General features: G+C 42.7%; 1 protein-coding gene across 1 annotated transcript in view; it reads right to left on the bottom strand.

The window, feature by feature from the left end:
• The window catches only part of LOC126299170 (dystrophin, isoforms A/C/F/G/H), a 2370611-nt gene that overhangs the window by 1735729 nt on the left and 616148 nt on the right, over positions 1-18734 (bottom strand). Inside the window, exons 8-9 of the mRNA XM_049990931.1 lie at positions 2654-2852; positions 2201-2349 (exon numbers count right to left, since the gene is read on the bottom strand). Coding sequence (XP_049846888.1) covers positions 2201-2349; positions 2654-2852 — 348 coding nt within the window. The remainder of the gene's footprint in view (positions 1-2200; positions 2350-2653; positions 2853-18734) is intronic.

Below are 18734 nucleotides of genomic sequence, written 5' to 3'. Positions count from 1 at the left end.
AATGATTCTCTTCAGTTGTTGTCGGTCGCGTGAAATGGTCATACAGGAAAATTCCCACTTCTTCGCTACCTCAGAGATGCTGCGTTCCACCACTTGTGCACCAACTATAACACCATATTCAAACTCACTTAAATCTTGATAACCTACCACTGTAGCAGCAGCAACCGATCTAACAACTGGTCCGGACACTTGTTGTCTTGCTGGCCGGTGTCGCCATGTGGTTCTAGGTGCTTCAGTCTGGAACCGCGAGACCGCTACAGTCGCAGGTTCGAATCCTATCTCGGGCAGGGATGTGTGTGATATCCTTAGGTCAGTTAGGTTTAAGTAGTTCTGAGTTCTAGGGGACTGATGACCACAGATGTTAAGTCCCATAGTGCTCAGAGCCATTTGAACCATTTTTAAACTTGTTGTCTTAATAAGTCGTTGCTGACCACAGAGCCATATTATGCCTGCTTACATATATCTGTATTTGAATACACATGCCTTTAACAGTTTCTTTGGCACTTCAGTATAGCTATGCTGAACACTGGATATTTTTCAGTTGCTCATGTGAGAGCCTGCTCACATTCCAGTCCAGTGAAGTTACATAAGCAAATGCTGACCTACCTTCTGTAAAAAACAAAGTGGCACGTTATGTGAGTCCATAGATACAGCCAGCAGACCATAGAAAGCTGTGCAAGGCAAGGAAGAGAGGAAAAGACCCTCCACTAAAGAAGGGAGATAAACTAAATTTCTGAATATAGGAGAAATGATGAAGAAATCGCATTCCCCTCATTTACCCACTCATACAGTCATAGTCTGCAGACCATTGTTAACAGCCTTTGTGCTCAGTGAAATACTAAGCTTGTGAAAGCACTCCATTATTTTATATTGAGTCAATTATGATTTAATCAAATTTCTGAGCCTGTTCTTATTACAGTTCTTAAATTAATTATGTAACACATGTACATTACTTCTCAAATTTTCAAATGCATGTTATTCATAAGCTATATTTTTCTGAATTGAAATTTCTTGGTTATTATGCATAAGCAGTGTACTATTCACTAATCTACACACATCACTGCCGTGATTATTGCATTAAAACACTTCAAGATAATTTTACTCTTTATTATTATTATTACATTAAAACATTTTATACATTTTAAAAATTATACACACATATTTGTGGAGGATGGGGGTGCATGGGGGGGAGGATTCCGGGGGGGGGAGGGGGGAAGGAGGGAAAAGGATATAGTAACAAACAGTAACCCCCACAATTGAAACCCTGGCTTCACACCAGTATGTGGAATTTGTGCCACTTCATTTCTTTCAGGTGGCTACTCAGTTGGCATCATAAGGCTGAGTGGACCCCATTCCAGTCCTCCCACAAAGTAAAAATCCCTGGTAGCATTGGAAATTGAACACTGTTCTGCCACATGGCACTCAATCATACCCACTTACCACTCAGCTATGGAGGCAGACTACAGTACAGCTCTATGTGAAGTACATTTATTCATATTATATTATCAAGGAAACCTGTGGACCTGATCACATGAAATCCATAGAGTCTATATACTCAAAAGACAACAAAAAATAGTTCTTAAAGCAATTTTAAAATTTATGTTTGAAACTGACTCCTCAGCATCCTCATATTTTAGCACCGTGAATGTGACATGCTCTCCATATACTACGTAATCAAAATGGAGTAAAACACTAATCACAGTATTATCAGTTGCAGTTCCTGTTCACACATAAGATTATGTAAGGCAGAAAAGGTCATTTGCTTAACAACCAAATGTTTTCAAGTTGTAGGATCAGTGACAGCCGATTCAGCACATGATCACCTACCTCCAAACGCTTCCTGCATGTTAGCTACAGTGTCTTTGTTCAGTTTTTGTTTTTTTTTCACCCCATGTTGACCAAAATATGGAGCTACAACTACCTACACAAGTGTGTGTCCATTGACCATTTCACGATCTATACTTCCTGCTAATAATTAAAATTACTTTAGCCGATCGATATTTGTATTTTCAATTTCCACAACACACTTACTTGTTTTATATGTAAACTGCTCTGACATTACACTGAGAAGCTATTGTCACACAATATCATTTAATATATTTAATACAGAAAACTGTGTATGACTGATCTGCTAACTTGCTTTTCTTATTAGGCCAAGAGACAAGAATAATGAAAAATTTTAATGTCTATTTTCATTTACCTCTGCCGCTGGAGACATCAGAGAACCAGTTTCTGGATTAATTGAAGATTCAAGAGTGCTTGCATCCACTTCTGAATGAGGTAGTGATTGAAATAAACACATTACATACATCATGATGGATTTCTTGTCAGGTACTGAAGTGTTAACATCTGCAAACAAAATCCAAAAATAAAATAGGAATAACAGCCACCACACTACCAATAACATATGTCATACTAGTATAGCTGAAATAAAATGCACCCAAATATTTACAATGGAACTAAATGCACATTCAGAGGCAATATTTCCCCTAACCAACCATATGACTGTGTTCCTCATAGCCCCATCAGTGATCGAGAGTTCAAACATATATCGTTCGGCTTATTGAGTTAGTGTATTCCAAAAAAAAGGAAAGAAAGTTGTAGCAGGGATAAGACTTGAAAGCACAGAGAGGAAAGGCTAAAGGACACATACCCTCGGGGTCCAGCAGCCTGTCGATGTGTAGGTGCTCCTGCGCAATGCGGAAGGCATGCTCCAGGCGTGCATTCGGGTGCTTGCGCGCAATGTTGTTGAAGTCGAACAGCTGCGGCCGCCAGTGGTGGATCAGTGCATTGAACGCCAGCCCATCTGACCATGATGTCGTGAAGTTCTTCACATCCACTCCCTGGTAGTCCTGCGAAACCAAGGATATCGCTAACACGGCTGCTGCTACTACATCAGATATTATTGTCAGAGGGGAAGGAGTACAGTTCTCGACTTGACAGAGATATGGGATTAAAATCACAGCAGTTTTGAATTTATTATATTGGTGTACGTCTTACATGGCTACAGGTGGGAGGGAGAGGGGGCACATAGAGAGGGAGAGATCATAACCACCTCCAAAGGACAAAACTCTTTTATATTTTTACATACACTAATCAGCCTGAACATATAACCACCAACCTAGTGTCAGCGTAAACCCATCCAGGCGATAGCAGGGGCATTTGGTGAGGACTGACAGTTTGACAAACACATGGTACATGTAGTATCAGTGAGTGTGCTGTCCACGTGTAGAATGGGGAAGGCATGCAATCTATCTGAGTTTAACCGAAGGTAGACTTTGACGGCCTGGAGGCTTGGTACAATCATTTTGTCAGGTGTATGAGGAGTTCTGTGCCGAGTGTCTTCACCAAGTGGCAAAACCAAGGTGAAACCACGTCCAGACGTCATGGGGTTGGACGGCCACCCCTCATTACAGATGTCCGACATCGTAGGCTGGACATGCTGTGAACTGTGGTGGAACTAAAATCAGACTTTAATGGTGTGCACAGTAGAAGTGTGTGTCAACACACAGTGCACCAAAGACACCTAACAACGGGACTCCGCATTTGACGACTCGTGCACGTGCCGATGTTAACAACACAACATTGTCAGCTATGACTGAAATGGCCATGTGACCACTGGCACTGGACATTGGCACAGTGGCAGAACAGTGCACAAACTGATGAATCCCAATACCTTGTTCATCACGCCTATTGGAGGGAGCAAATCCATCATCTTCCAGGCGAACAGCTCCTTGACACCTGTATAGTGGGATGGAGACAAGCTGGTGGGGAACATTCACGAGGGCATCTATGGATCCAGTGCAGCTCGTGCAAGGGACCATGATGGCCAAGGAGTATTTTATACTGGTTGCAGACCATGTTCAACCCTTTAAGATGATCATGTTTTCTAAAGGCAGTGGCATTTTTTAACAAGATAATGGGAAATGTCACATCACCAGGAGTGTCATGGAGTGGTTTGAGGTGCACAATGGTGAGTTCCAATTGATGTGCAGGTCCTCCCACCCCCCTCTCCAACTCGCCAGATCTGAACCCGATCGAACACATCGGGGATGTGACTGAATGTGGCATCTGAGCTCATTGTCCCTCCCCTGAATTTACGAGAATTAGGTGACAACTCCCTCTAGCAATCTACCAAGATCTCACTGTTTCCATTCCATGAAGTGTCGCCACTGTTATCCGTGCCAAAGGTGAACATACCGGCTATTAGGTACTGGTACATGATCATAATGTTCTGGCTTACCAGTGTATACCAATTTCCGAATTTTTTCCGGTAACTTTCAGAGAATGAAGTAGTATAAAAATTAAGTATCATCAAGAGAATGAAGTAGTATAAAAATTAAGTATCATCAAAATGGTGAGGAATTCTAGAAAATTAAAAGCTATATTTATCGTAGGATACTTTTCAGTTGCTTGCCTGAGGGACTGCCCCACGGATGGCTTACAGCAAGATCGGCAGCAGGAAACATTCCTACGAGGTAAAGATGCCCATTCACAAGCTAACCATATGGGGAACTGGCAACCCACAAGGAGATGGGCAAGGCACAGCAGACAGAAAGAGAAATATCTTCCACCAAGAAAACTGCAACAGATAGACTATCCCGAATGTAGGCGGAAAGAAACAGTATTCTCCGCAATTACACGCTCGCATACTCGTAGTGTGCGCACCCGTGTTCACAATTGCCGTGGTAAGTGAAGTACTGATGGTGGTGGTGCTAAAGATGAATGTACAGTTCAATTTTAAATCGAGTAAATTACAAGGTTGTCGAAGTTGTGAGAGCTAAAAATTAATTTTATTTTTGAACGTATGCTTTTCAAATGCTTCTCTGTACTCCATTTCCCGGGAAGTTACGCCAGTAAACACCGATGTAAACAAACTATTATATTAAATTTTTATGTATTTAATTGGGGCGGGGGGATAGTAGGCTTAAAAAACTGTGACCCCTTCCCCCGAATCCTGGATTCGCGTCTGGCACACGTAGCGCCAAAGTGGAAGTCAAGGGTTATCTTCATCTGCCGAACTTTCTTTGTATGACTTTTAGATCAGCCTTGTTTATGTCTGTACAGATGAACTGAAATACTGTATTGTGTACCCATAGAGTTCTTTGTTTTGGATGATTTAGCACCAGCCAAAGTTTGTGGAGGTTCACAAGGACTCTGCATCACTTTGAACGATCAAGAAATGAACTAGTGAATTCCACCAGATAACTGACACCATAGTCATTTCAAAAGAAACGTTACACTACTTTTTACATGAAGAATTAACTATGAAAATTCTGTATGGAGGATGAGTTCGATATGTTCATCCAACTCAAGTGTCAGAAAGAGACATATTGTGCATCACGGAGAAGTATATGTATTCTCAAAATTCCTAGAAAAGTTAACCGATATTGCTTCTTCCCACTTATATCTGGCGAATATCCATGACTGTAAGAATAGATAGATTCGAGATACAAGGCTATAAGGAGGCTCACCAATGGTTATTCTTTCCGCTTACCGTTCGTTACAGGAATAGGAATGGGGCAAGTGATAGCGTTGCGCCATACATATGTGCATGTAGATGAGCGCCGCATTTGTTGAGTACTGAAAGCAAATAGTGTTTTGACTGTCAAAAAAAAGCAACAACCGATTTTGTGCACCAATTTGGAGCTGTGGATGGTACGTTGTTCCATTCATTTCATGCCAGAAACTGAACAATAATCCAAACAGTAGGTGGAGACCGGTGGACCACATCAAAAAAAGATGACGTCAATTTAAAATGCCGGCAACGCAATGGCCAATGTTTCCAGAAATTCAAATGGGATTGTTTTTTTTTACTGATTACCTTCAAAGGATGAAACAATAACTGGCGAATCTACACCCACAGTCGGCAAATCACTGAAGTGCATAGCAGATGGTATTTCCCATTGTACCATTCCCGTTCTGTTTATGTATGGAATGCGAGAAGAATGAATGCTTAAATGCTTCTCTGAATGCCGTAATTAGTCTGATCTTGTCTTCACGGTCCATAAGGAAGAGAGACGTCAGTAGTTCTACTATATTCCTGAGTTCCCAATTCATATTGGCTTTTTAAACTTTGTCGGCAGCATTTCGCGTCGTAGTGGGTGTCTATAATCAAGCATTTGCCAGGTCAAAGTTTTCAGCATCTCCGTGGCGCTCACCCATGGACTGAGAAAAGCATGGGACCCCCCTTGCTACCCTTCTTTCTATACGTCCATTACCGCCTGTTAGTCCTAATTAGTACGAGCTCTAAACACTTACGGAACATTCTAGGATGGGTAGCACGAGTGTTCTATAAACTGTCTCCTTTACAGACTCATAACATTTTCCAAGTAACCTACCACTGAACCGACGTCAGCCACCTTTTTACCTACGATTCCATTTCATGTCCCTACAAGTCGTTACCCCCTATTTACAATAGGGACTCACTGATATGGCAAGCATAGGATCCTGTGTTTTTTCGTGTTGTGACGTGTACAATTGGACATTTATGGACATTTAAAGCAAGATGCCAATCTTTGCACCATTTCTAAATTTCACTAGATGTTTGTACAGCTTTTTTCAGACAGTAAGTCGTTATAGGTAACAGCATCAGCTGCAATAAGTCTGAGGTTACCATTAATATTATCTGCCAGGTAGTGTCAAAATCTCGCTCGCTCTCTTAATTTACAACACACGCAATCAGTCCAATTAAGTTGCGATACTGGATTAATAAAAAACAGGGAATAGTTGACATGGCATACAACCACGTGAAACTTTAACGAAAGTCCTTTTCCGGGATGTTGTTCAACTGGTGCGTTATGTACGCTCGAATGACGATTATGTCGTCGCGGCTTGAATCCACGTGTTGTCGTTTTCGTTCGAGCGTCAGGGTGTGCACGACAAACTTTGCACAGACTTTTCTCTTTACCTAAACATTCTGGAGACTGTCATAAAAGCGTGATTTAGTGGTGTTCCTCCATTAGACCTACAGCCGCATGTGCACAGCTGCCTGGTCACGACTCACTGTTGTTTACAGTTGTTCATTCAAGTTGCCATCGTAGTTGCTGTGGTAACGTCGCTTACACGCCAGGAATACAAGTAAAATCAGCCTCGGAACGTTTTGGACGAACGGTGTGTATGGTCTATTGGACTGGTACCTTGCCTTGCAAGAAGCTCTGTGGATAAAGAAATAAACCACGGAATGCGAATAAAAGAATTATGGGTGTTAGGCTGACGTTTTCACCGTCTTTGTCACTGTCCTCTTCAGCGCACCCTGAAGAGGGCAGCTGCACAAATGATCCAGACATTCACTGTCTTTGGTGACGAAGTATAGTTAGCAAAAGCTCTACGAGTATAGATATACAAGGTGATAGCCCCCAACAGTGAGAACAGCCGGCAAGACTAAGCATGCCATTACCCCTCAGATTTTGTGGTAAGATGGCCCAGGGGACAGCCCGTCATAAACCGAAATCAGATCAAGCACGAAAACAGGAAGGTGTACTGAAAAAAAAAGGGAAATAGAAACAGTGAACGGTCCAAGCTTAACAAGTTCAACACTGAGCGAAATGGAAGAGCAGCACCGTCGTAAGTGGTCACAGTGTTTTGACTGCAAAGAAAACGAGTCGGGTTCAAAACTCACTCGTGGCATTTTCTTTTTTTCTTTAACAGCATTATGAACTGTCCGTCCGGTCATTGAAATGTTTGTTCTCTTTCTATAGCCTTGGCAGTTGTCATAATATACACTGGTTATAGAATGAGTCATGTGGTAAGAACACATTACCATCGCAAGTAAATGTGAAGAATAGTGAGAGCAGGCGAGCTACCACAAAGAAGTCTCACAGAAATGAAAACAAAAAGTAAACGGGTGTGAACTACGTTACAACAAAGGAATTCTGGAGTCAAAACGGAACGAAACTTCAAAAACGTTAAAAACATATGTTTTGACAGAGCAAAGGGAAACTGCATGATTGTGAAACTGTTGAGTTCATTTGTTGCAGTTTATGTAACAAACTATTATGTTTTCATCATTTTCTTGGGAGTCGTCACCTTCAAATTCATACGAATACTTAAATTGGGCAAGGAGGCATACTTCACTCACTCACCAGGAGTGCAAGTTAGGTGCGTCGATAAGAGATTCCTATCATATGACACTCACGCTGTCATTAATGCCGTGTATGACACACCAGACATGTTTTACTGTGGAGGATTCGGTTGACATATCGCTTTGTCATCAAACGTTTGCGGCTCCCATTCGTAAGAATCAGCTTTCATTATAGGTCCATTCCTTACACCTCGCTGTTGCAAACGGACGTTACACCGACACAGAGACAAAACTTACCCACGACGCCGTGGTCCCACGTTGCTGGCCTGTTGCACTTGTTGTGCTACAACTGTTCACTGTTTCTACTTTTTTTTTTTTTTAACAGTTCCTGTTTTCATGCCTGACCTGTGTTAAGTATTTGACGGGCTGTCCAGTGGGCCCTCTTACCACTCACTACATCTGGGTGGAGTTGCGATGGAGAGTTTCCCTTGTCAGTACCTACTGTAATTCCCGAGATATGTGACGACCAAGCGATCTTCCAATCAGCACATCTGTACGTCTGTGACACCAAATAGCGCTCTAGCTAAACGTTGTTAAGGCCAGGCCTGGAGCCATCTGAGATCATTCATGCAAGGAAGCCCGATTGGGGGCACGGTTATCATCTCATTTCGATCGCAGCAGATGCACAGAAATGCGTGCAATGTGAGGAGGCGCTCCATCCTAAGGAATTCTTTAAGCACTTCTCTCTCTCTCTCTCTCTCTCTCTCTCTCTCTCTCTCTCTCTCTTGCAAACAGGAAATAATGATGTCTCTCTCTCTTAAAACGTCTCACCTGGGACACAGACGTTTGGAAACGTACTGTTGCGGAATTCTCCGTAGAAAAAGTGATCAATAATAAACGATTTCGTACCTGTGCCACACTGTCACCAATGAGTCACCACAAGCAAACTCGACACTCCTGCACTCGGTGGGAGGGGGGAGTCTAATGATTTTTACAGATACTTCATAACAGCCCGTGTCTTTGAACTTCTCCAGATAATTTTCAGTTGCAAGTGAGATAGCGGCCCTCCACATTTCCAATACCAACGGACGAACGAAATGAGATCAAAGCTACACTTACATATTCGACGTTCTTATTATACAGTTTTAATAAACGAGCTTTATCTCGTAACGATAACATGTCCCTCCTAAACAGAACGTTAAAAACTCAGTGTAGGAAGATTATTTTCAGAATTCACTAAGGCTGTCGTCAAACCAATCACAGAACTTTATACACTGAAACGCCAAGGAAACTGCCTCATGTCGTGTAGGGCCCCCGTGAGCATGCTCAACTGCCGGAACACGACGTGGCATGGTCTCGACTAACGTCTGAAGTAGTGCTGGAGGGAACTGATACCCTGGATCCTGCAAGGCTGTCCATAAATCCGTGAGTGTATGAGGGGGTGGAGATCTCTTCTGAAGAGCACGCTGCAAGGGAACCCAAATGTGCTCAATAATGTTAATGTATAGGGAGTCTGGTGGCCACCAGAAGTGCTTAAACTCAGAAGAGTGTTCCTGGAGCAACTCTGTAGCAATTCTGGAAGTGTGGGGTGTCACATTGTTCTACTAGAATTGCCCAAGTCCGTCGGAATGCACAATGGACATGAATGGATGCAGGTGATCAGACAGGATGCTTACGTGCGTGTCACCTGTCAAGTCGTATACAGACGTATCAGGGGTCCCCTATCACCCCAACTGCACACGTCCCACACCATTACAGAGCCTCCACCAGCTTGAACAGTTCGCTGCTGACCCGCAGGGTCCATGGATTCATGACGTTGTCTCCATACCCGTACACGTCCATCCGATCGATACAGTTTGAAACGAGACCCATCCGACCAGATAACATGTTTCCAGTCATCAACAGTCCAAAGTCGGTGTTGACAGGCCAATGCGAGGCGTAAAGCTTTGCGTCCTGCAGTCATCAGGGGGTACACGTGTGGGCCTTCGGCTTCGAAATCCCATACCGATGATGTTTCGTTGAATGGTTCTCACGCTGACACTTGTTGATAGCCCAGCATTGAAATCTGCAGCAATTTGCGGAAGTGTTGCACTTCTGTCACGTTGAACGATTCTCTTCAGTCCTCGTTAGTCCCGTTCTTTCAGGATCTTTTTTCGGCCGCACTGATGTCGGAGTTTTGATGTTTTACCGATGTCTTGATATTCACGGTACACTCCTGGAACGGTCGTACGGAAAATCCCCACTTCATCGCTACCTCGAAGATGCTGTGTCCCATCGCTCGTGCGCCGACAGTAACACCACGTTGGAACTCACTTAAATCTTGATAACCTGCCATTGTAGCAGCAGTAACCGATCTAACAACTGCGCCAGACACTTGTTGTCTTATATAGGCGTTGCCGACCACAGAGCCATATACTGCCTGATTACGTATCTCGGTATTTGAATACGCAATCTGATACCAGTTCAACGTTCAATCTGAAACACGGTGAAATGGGGAATTTCTCACATGTATATAAGATTGCCAGAGGTGAAAGAATCGATAGGCGACAAAAAATTTAAGGCCGGACGGAGAACGAAATCTCGATTTTTTTCTTTTTTTTTTTATTTGCAGTCAACGTTTACCCATTCAGTCACGGGACATTCACTACACCAGGCATGTAAATCACTCGCAGCAAAATCCGACTGATCGGTATTCGCAGCCATGTACAGCCTGTACACTATTTTGAGTCACAGCTGTTATCAGCGACAGGATATATTTCACCGTGCCAGTGAATGATACAATTACGGTGGCAACATTTGTGTTGATTATTATAAAAAATACTAAAGCTTAAGACTTCCGGAGCCGGCCGCTGTGTCTAAGCGGTTCTAGGCGCATCAGTCAGGAACCGCGCGACCGCTACGGTCGCAGGTTCGAATCCTGCCTCGGGCATGGATGTGTGTGATGTCCTTAGGTTAGTTAGGTTTAAGTAGTTCTAAGTTCTAGGGGACTGATGACCTCAGATGTTAAGTCCCACAGTGCTCAGAGCCATTTGAACTCAAGACTTCCGGAAACAGCATACTTATAGTGAGAATACTTTTAGACTTACCGATTATTTACTTCTTCTATTACTTCTGGTTTACACAGTGAGTTGATAAACTGATACACAGCTCGCTTGCTCTGTAAGACTGCGCTTTGACGCCATTTTTACTGCTCGTTCACGAAAAGAAGAGCCAGGGCTCCCTAGTTCTGAGTCGTTAAAATTCGGTCCACTTCGTTTCAATCGTGTTTAGCGTCCGGCCGCTGCCAACCTCAGTGATGTAATACTGAACTGTGCGTAGCCATTGTAAAGTGACCGGTGAGCTCCGCTATGTTCCTTAGTGAAGTTCTACGCTGCATTATGAGCGACGAAGAGGTTCCTGGCCCATCGCGGGCAACGCCAAATACTTCATCCACTCCGCAGACAAGAACAAATGGTAGCACACTACACTCCGAAAAATAATTAGTAATGTCGCCAAATGTTGCGAAGAAGAGAGAAAAATAAAAAAAATAGCTCCAACCTTCTTTCGCAGCCATTAACACGAACAGTTACTTATACAGGGGTGAGCGTCAGTTCCGTGAAAAGAATACTTAGGTTTCCTAAAGACAACCCTGGAAAATTACCAGAAACTCCCGGCAAAAAAGGTAAATTTCAGTTCAAATTTTTCAGTTCGACATTGCTTTGAATCTGCCTTACCGTTTGTCTGAATTACTGTAGTCGTTTTGTTTGTATGGTGTGAAAGAATTTCTTGTCCTCCAATGCGCATATAAAATTGAGTCTAAAGTTGTAAATTAGTCGTATCTACGCAATTCGCTTTGTAGCGTAGCGGTTATGGTGCGTGATAGCTGTACCGAAGGTGACGAGCATGAATGCTGATACACCGCATTTTTTTCAATATTAATAGCAAGGACTGTTATAATCATTTTCACTCAATTCATTTAAATGTGACTGCATAGTACGACACCAGGAACCATAACCTACTACACTAACTAACACTACTCTATAAGTGCTTTAAAAAAGTAGATTCTTCACCTGTAAACGTCTCCTTGTTACTTCTAACTACACATTCTTACAGTCTGAATCTCTAACCCTTTTTTAAAATTCTCTTTTAATTAGGCCATGATCTACTGGAAAAACCCAGTTGGATAATTTCGACAGGACTGTCGTAAAACAGACAATCGAAGATTTTTAGATGGTACAGAAGATTGCTCCCAGTGTGAGAACACTTCGTCCTTTACTACAAGAAAAGATCTGCTGGACGTGGGGTTTTACTTCACGGCGGAATGTTTTGTTATCCATGGGATTCACATGGCAAAAAGTACAAAATAAGCCGTCTTTACTGCTACAGCGTGGAGACATTGTTGATTGGCGTTTCATTGTGCAAATAAAACATCTGAGGGAAGCAGCCACAGAAATATTCTACTTGAACGAAACGTGGATCGACAGAAATATGACAGTAGGTAAATGTTGACAGAAGAGTGATATTGTCGGCGTTGTGGGTTGGGTAACGTCCTCCAAAAGACTGATTATTGGAAGCGTTGGATCAAGGAAGGGATTTGTCAGGGAAGCAGAACTAAAATTTTGGGCTAAATCAACTAAAGGTGGATACCATTGTCAGATGAATTCAGGAAATTTTGAAAGGTGGTTTTCAACCATGGTGCTTCCGAAACTTCCTCCGAAGTCGGTAATTGTGATGGACAACGCTCCATACCATAACAGACAGGTTGAGAAAACACCCACACGGTATGACACCAAAGTGAGCATGTTGGAATGGCTTGAAAATAGGCGTGTCGCCTGCAATGAGAGCATGAGAAAGCAGGTTCTGTTCGCTTTAATACAAGAGCATAGACCTGCTAAAAAACCATATGTTATTGACGAAATGGCGAAAGAGGAAGGCCACATGGTTGTACGCTCGCCTCCCTACAATTGTGATTTGAGAGCGGTAGAAATGGCATGGGCAAAATTAAAACGGTTGTTTAGGGAGCGCAAAATTTCAGGGGACATGTCGAAAGTTAACCTATTTGAGACAGCAAGTGAATCCCTTTTGTCTGTAACTGCTGATGACTGGGAAGGGTACCGCAGGAATGTTCAACAACTAGACGAAGAATATTGGAGGCGTAATGGTGCAGTTGAGCTAGCAATAGACAATATCATTATTAACACTGCCGAAACGGACAGTAGCGACGAACATGAAGCACGCACAGAAGAGGAGTACAACGAAAGTGATTCTGAGTGATGTATTTGAGAGTACAATACAGCGTAACAATTATCAATAAATTTTCCAAATTTATTCCTTCTCTTTTCACTGCCACAATGTAAGTTCTTCTACTAGTTCTGTACATTGCCAAATTGTCCAAGAAAATTGTTAAGAAATTAGTAGCAATAGGCAGTATTATTCAATATGAAACTTTCGATTTCACTTCATAACGGCCAACCGTCGAAATTGCAATATTGGGTTTTACACATAAATAATTCCACGTATCCTGCAATCTTTTACTATGCCAATGTCCGCTTTTGCGCTAGTATATGCGCAACATTAACAGTTGCTGCTGCGGTTAATAGATAGCATTGTGTATACTGCTTGGAGCACATCTTTTATGTGTACGCGTCTCATTCTGGCATGAATACATGCAACTTGGATAGCGAATCAGCAGTCAGTAAAAGGGAGCAAGTGCCAACGAAACAGCGACTCCAATAACCGGAAGCCGAAGGACGTGGCTGGAGTGCAGTTTCGGCGCTTGCCGTGAGCACACTTCCGTGTTACTTTCTTGAATGGATATAGACAGGTGCCGCAAACAGCCCAAGTGACAGCAGCCAGAGGCACGAGCTTAAAGCGGACAGACAAGGAGGCGTTGCGGAAGTGTTGGGCCATTGCTCCTGTGGCGCCGCGACTTAGCAGTCGGTGGAGCGCTTCCGGAGGTGTGTGAGGACAGACTCTCAGAACACACCGCACAACCTCATACGTCGTTAAGGCTTTGCACTTAACTGTTAGCCACGTTTTCTGTTAACTTGTTACTATAACTATGCCGGCCTCATAAGTCGTGCTTGCTAATTCGGACTTCTCTCATCCCACGTATCGGAGCATCGTGCCCTTCCATAGCCAAGAAGGTGTATTTCAGCGTGTGTGTGCACATCGTCCGTGGACGTTGCTGTGTTGTCTTATGGCGGTAGCTACCGTTATATCACAAGTAACACAATCTAAAATACCTCACAAAACTGTGAAACTCTTATTATTCTGACATTGTTGGAAGGAGGAAGGAACATTGGGTTTAACGTCCCGTCGACGTCGAGGTAATTAGAGACGGAGCACAAGCTAGGATTGTGTCAGCGATGAGGAAGGAAATCGGCCGTGCCCTTTCAAAGCAACCGTCCCAGCATTTGTCTGGAGCGATTTAGGGAAGCCGGCCGTTGTGGCCGAGCGGTTCTAGGCGCTTCAGTCTGGAACCGCGCGACCGCTACGGTCGCAGGTTCGAATCCTGCCTCGGGCATGGATGTGTGTGATGTCCTTAGGTTAGTTAGGTTTAAGTAGTTCTAAGTTCTAGGGGACTGATGACCTCAGATGTTAAGTCCCATAGTGCTCAGAGCCATTTGAACCATTTGATTTAGGAAAATCACGGAAAACCTAAATCTGGAAGGCCGGACGCAAGTTTGAACTGTCGTCCTCCCGAATGAGAGTCCAGTGTCCTAACCACTTGCCACCTGTGTTCTGTAGGTTCTTAGCATCGAGTCGATATTAACGTAAGGGCCTTAAATAGTAAACACCTGGGCTTAAACTTTGCTGCGCCTGTATCTACAGTAACAACACTCTGATAACGCCGATACACTATCGCAAACTAAACCTCCGTGTATACTTTGCGGAAAGCACCAATAGTTTTAGTAATAATAAATAATCAATTTTTTTCCACATCTTAGCTCTGCTTTCCTACAAGTACCTAATAAGGGCCTAGAGGATTCCCGCATCTGAAGTCAGTTCTCGCATCACGTTTACGGCAAGTGACAGGTGAACTCCTCAGTATTTTCGAAAAGTAGAGCAATGTACACTACACGTCTCTTTTATGTGAAATACGCATTCCAGCAGGATCAAAGAATCGACTCGGTACTGAAAAAAATAAAAATCACACGTATGTCAAACCGAACCTTCGTGGTGGTTTACAATTATTTTTTAGACCAAAATGCAGAAATGGGTGTTCTTTTTTTTCTTTCACAAGAAAGCTACGCAGGATAGGCTATGTGGCATTCGGAGAAGCAGGAATGAGGACTAGTAGAGAAGGGGCGGCCGTGTCTCGGTAGCAGTCGGCCTGGGTGCACGCTTCCCCCACTGCCACACCACGCTGCCCGAGTCGCAGGAGGGGGAGATGGGCCAAGAGGGGAGAAACTGCGAACGCACCGTATTCATATGGCAATGCAGTTGCACTGCATACAACTCGGATTCATATTACTTTGCACATTTCTCAACAACTCAGACCACAAAACGAAACAAATTTTCAGCATTATTTAATTAATACTGAATTAACGATAGGTCTGACTTATTCGGGAACACAAATTATTATTTTGCTTGGACACCAACACATGTTTCATCACAGTTGTGCCACACTCAGTGTGTTTTTTCTTTTATTTTTCTGAAATACATATTTATAGGCTATGTTTAAGCCGCGCGGTCTCAGGCGCCTTGCCACGGTTCGCGCGGCTCTGCCCGTCGAGTCCTTCCTCGTGTGTGTGTGTGTGTGTGTGTGTGTGTGTGTGTGTGTGTGTGTGTGTGTGTGTGTGTGTGTTGTCATTATCGTAAGTTAGATTCATTAGTGTGTAAGCCTAGCGACCGATGACCTCAGCAGTTTGGTCCCATTGGAACTTAGCCACACATTTCCGAAATTTTGCTATGTTTCAGTTATGAAATATGATTACATTAGATTTTGTTGTGATTTAAATTACAAATGCAGTTTACCCTTTATTTTGCACTGTGTCTGTTCTGTGGCTGCCAACCGAAATCAGCCATATGTCTAAATTAGTACGCCATGTCATCTGCAAACATGGGCGATGTTAGGATATCGTCTACGTCGCACTTTTGTTTACAGTCCAATCTTTAAAATGTATTATAAGGTAAAAATCGTGTTATATGCCCGTTTTTGGACTTAACATTGTAGTATTTGGCTTGTCCTGAGCTGTAAAAGATTTGTTTTTGTGTACAAAATTTGTGCTCTACTGACCTGTGGACATAGGTAAAAACTTTGTGAAGCTTAGGTATGGCGATCCGTGTTCCTCGAATGTGGTATTCCTTGACTTCAGGGAGGCATTCGACACCGTCCCGCACTGTCGGTTAGTCAAAAAAAAAAAAAAAAAAAAAAAAAAAAAAAAAAAAAAAAAACGAGCTTACTGAGTATCGAAACAGGTTTGTGGCTGTATTCAAGGCTTGCTTGTAGAATACGTCGCTCTTAATGGAACAAAAACGACAGATGAAAAGGTAATTTCGGGGTTACCCAAGAAAGTGTGATAGGACCGGTACTGTTTACAATGTATATAAATGATCTAATAGAATGTGTGGGAATCTGTAAGACTGCTCGCAGGTGATGCGGTTGTCTCTAAGAAAGTAACAACACCAGAAGACAGAATCGATTTGCAGAATGGCCTGCAGAGGATTGATGAATGATGCAGCGACTGGCAGCTTACCCTGAAAGTAAATAAGTGTAGCATGTTGCACATAAATTTGAACAGAAATCCACTACTGTGCAACAACACTATTGATGACAAACTGCTGGAGACAGCGTCTGTGAAATATCTAGCAACGAGCGTAAGTGGAAGCAAAACAAATAACAGGAAAAAGCAGATGCCAGACAGATTCATACGAAGAATCTTAAGGAAATGTAACACATCTACGAAGGAACTGCCTTATAAGGTGGTTGTTCAGCCGATTCTTTGATGCGAGAAGGTACAAAAAAAAAAATAAAAAATAAAAATAAATAAATAAATAAATAAAAATAAAAAAAATAAAAAGCTATAATTTTTCGAATTGTTTACAAACCAACCTTATCTCTTTCAGAGTACTCTACATTACAACTGATACATTTGCCCACCCGTGATTCCACTGCTCGAACCATTTTCTGTAGTCATCTTCAGACATACATCAGTTTACAGATTGAACATTTAGCTATTTTTCGACATAATCAACATTTCTGTCGATGCATTTTTGTAGACGCTGTGGCAGTTTTTGTATGCCCATGTCATACCAGCTCGCCGCCATGCTGCCATAACGTCTACAAAAATGCATCGACAGAAATGGTGATTATGTTCGAAAAATAGCTAAATGTTCAAGCTGTAAACTGATGTAAACCATTGTAGAAATAAACAGGTCTATGTACTTATAAAAAAAGGAGACTCTACTTTTGGGATTACCCTCGTATATATTGATTGCACCTCGCCACGAATACATTACTACTACTACTACTACTACTACTACTACTATTATTATTATTATTATTTATTATTATTATTATTATTATTAGTACTGCTATTCGTTTCCGAATAGATACGATACATAGTAAGGATATATGTGTTTGCTGGAAGATGAGGAAGACAAAAAGAAAAGAAAATGAATATTTCTACGCAGTATGAACTAAGGTGCAGTCTGCAGCCTTAGCCAGTTATGCTTAGGCCGCCACTAAGCGACTGCCGTTCTCGTATTGTACCCAATAAGTATTGAATCTCTATTTCTCGAAAACGCTTGAAACGCATACCGTATTGTAACAACATGCGTTAAATCTACATGTTTACTTCAACTGTGTCAAAAATCAATCAAATTATTTACTCGTTGGGTGTATGCTTCCCTTTTAAGTCCGAGGCACAGTTTTAGCTGCTTTAGTTTTAAAGCTTCATTCTGACATTTGCTTAAACTGTAAGCTATACTGAATTTACTGTACAACGGGTACAAGAGAGTGATACAAGCGAAATTATTCATCCCTGTGTGCCGGTAAGAGGAGACTGGCGTACGCAACAGCTGGTGCAGTGAGAATAGGGTGTTGCGGGGCAGACGCAGCGTCGCCCCAGCATAAAACACTGGAACCGGTTCTGTCCCCAGCAACTGTCAAGTCTGATTGAGTGCACCGTCCCCGCCATGTTAAGGCCGAAAAAAGAAAGAGACGCGCTTGTGCGCTGCCTCTTGGTACTGTACGAGCCTTGTGCAGAAAACTAGTTAAACTGCTTTGGCGATGTCCAAGTGCTCAGATCTTTTATTGCGCTACTGAAAAACTTGGCTATCGTGACCGATTCTATTCTATTCATCTCCCACTCTGTCACTCCTCGCAAGACAATAGCAGCACGTAGGCAGCGGAAATACCTGAAAGGTCGGGTTGGGACGCGCTAGCCGCCCTGGGAGCCGAACTCGCAGGAACTTATCCCATCACATCACAAGATGGCGGACTACTATGTACAAAACCAGTCCTACGAGACCACACGATTTTAAATCTGTGGTATCATCAATTGCGCACTCGGTAAGACTGCGGTTCAAGTCCCCATTCACCCATTCCGATTTAGATTTTCTGCGTTTTCCCTGGATGACTTCAGGCGAATGCCAGAGTGGTTATTTTAACACCATATCTGCATATACACTACTGACCATTAAAATTGCTACATCAAGAAGAAATGCAGATGATCAACGGGTATTTATTGGACAAATATATTATACTAGAACTGACATGTGATTA

This window comes from Schistocerca gregaria, chromosome X (genome assembly GCF_023897955.1).
Source record: "Schistocerca gregaria isolate iqSchGreg1 chromosome X, iqSchGreg1.2, whole genome shotgun sequence".
Classification (NCBI taxonomy): domain Eukaryota; kingdom Metazoa; phylum Arthropoda; class Insecta; order Orthoptera; family Acrididae; genus Schistocerca; species Schistocerca gregaria.
The sequence above is the reverse complement of the archived record's forward strand: the minus strand, read 5'-3'. Positions and strand labels throughout refer to the sequence as shown.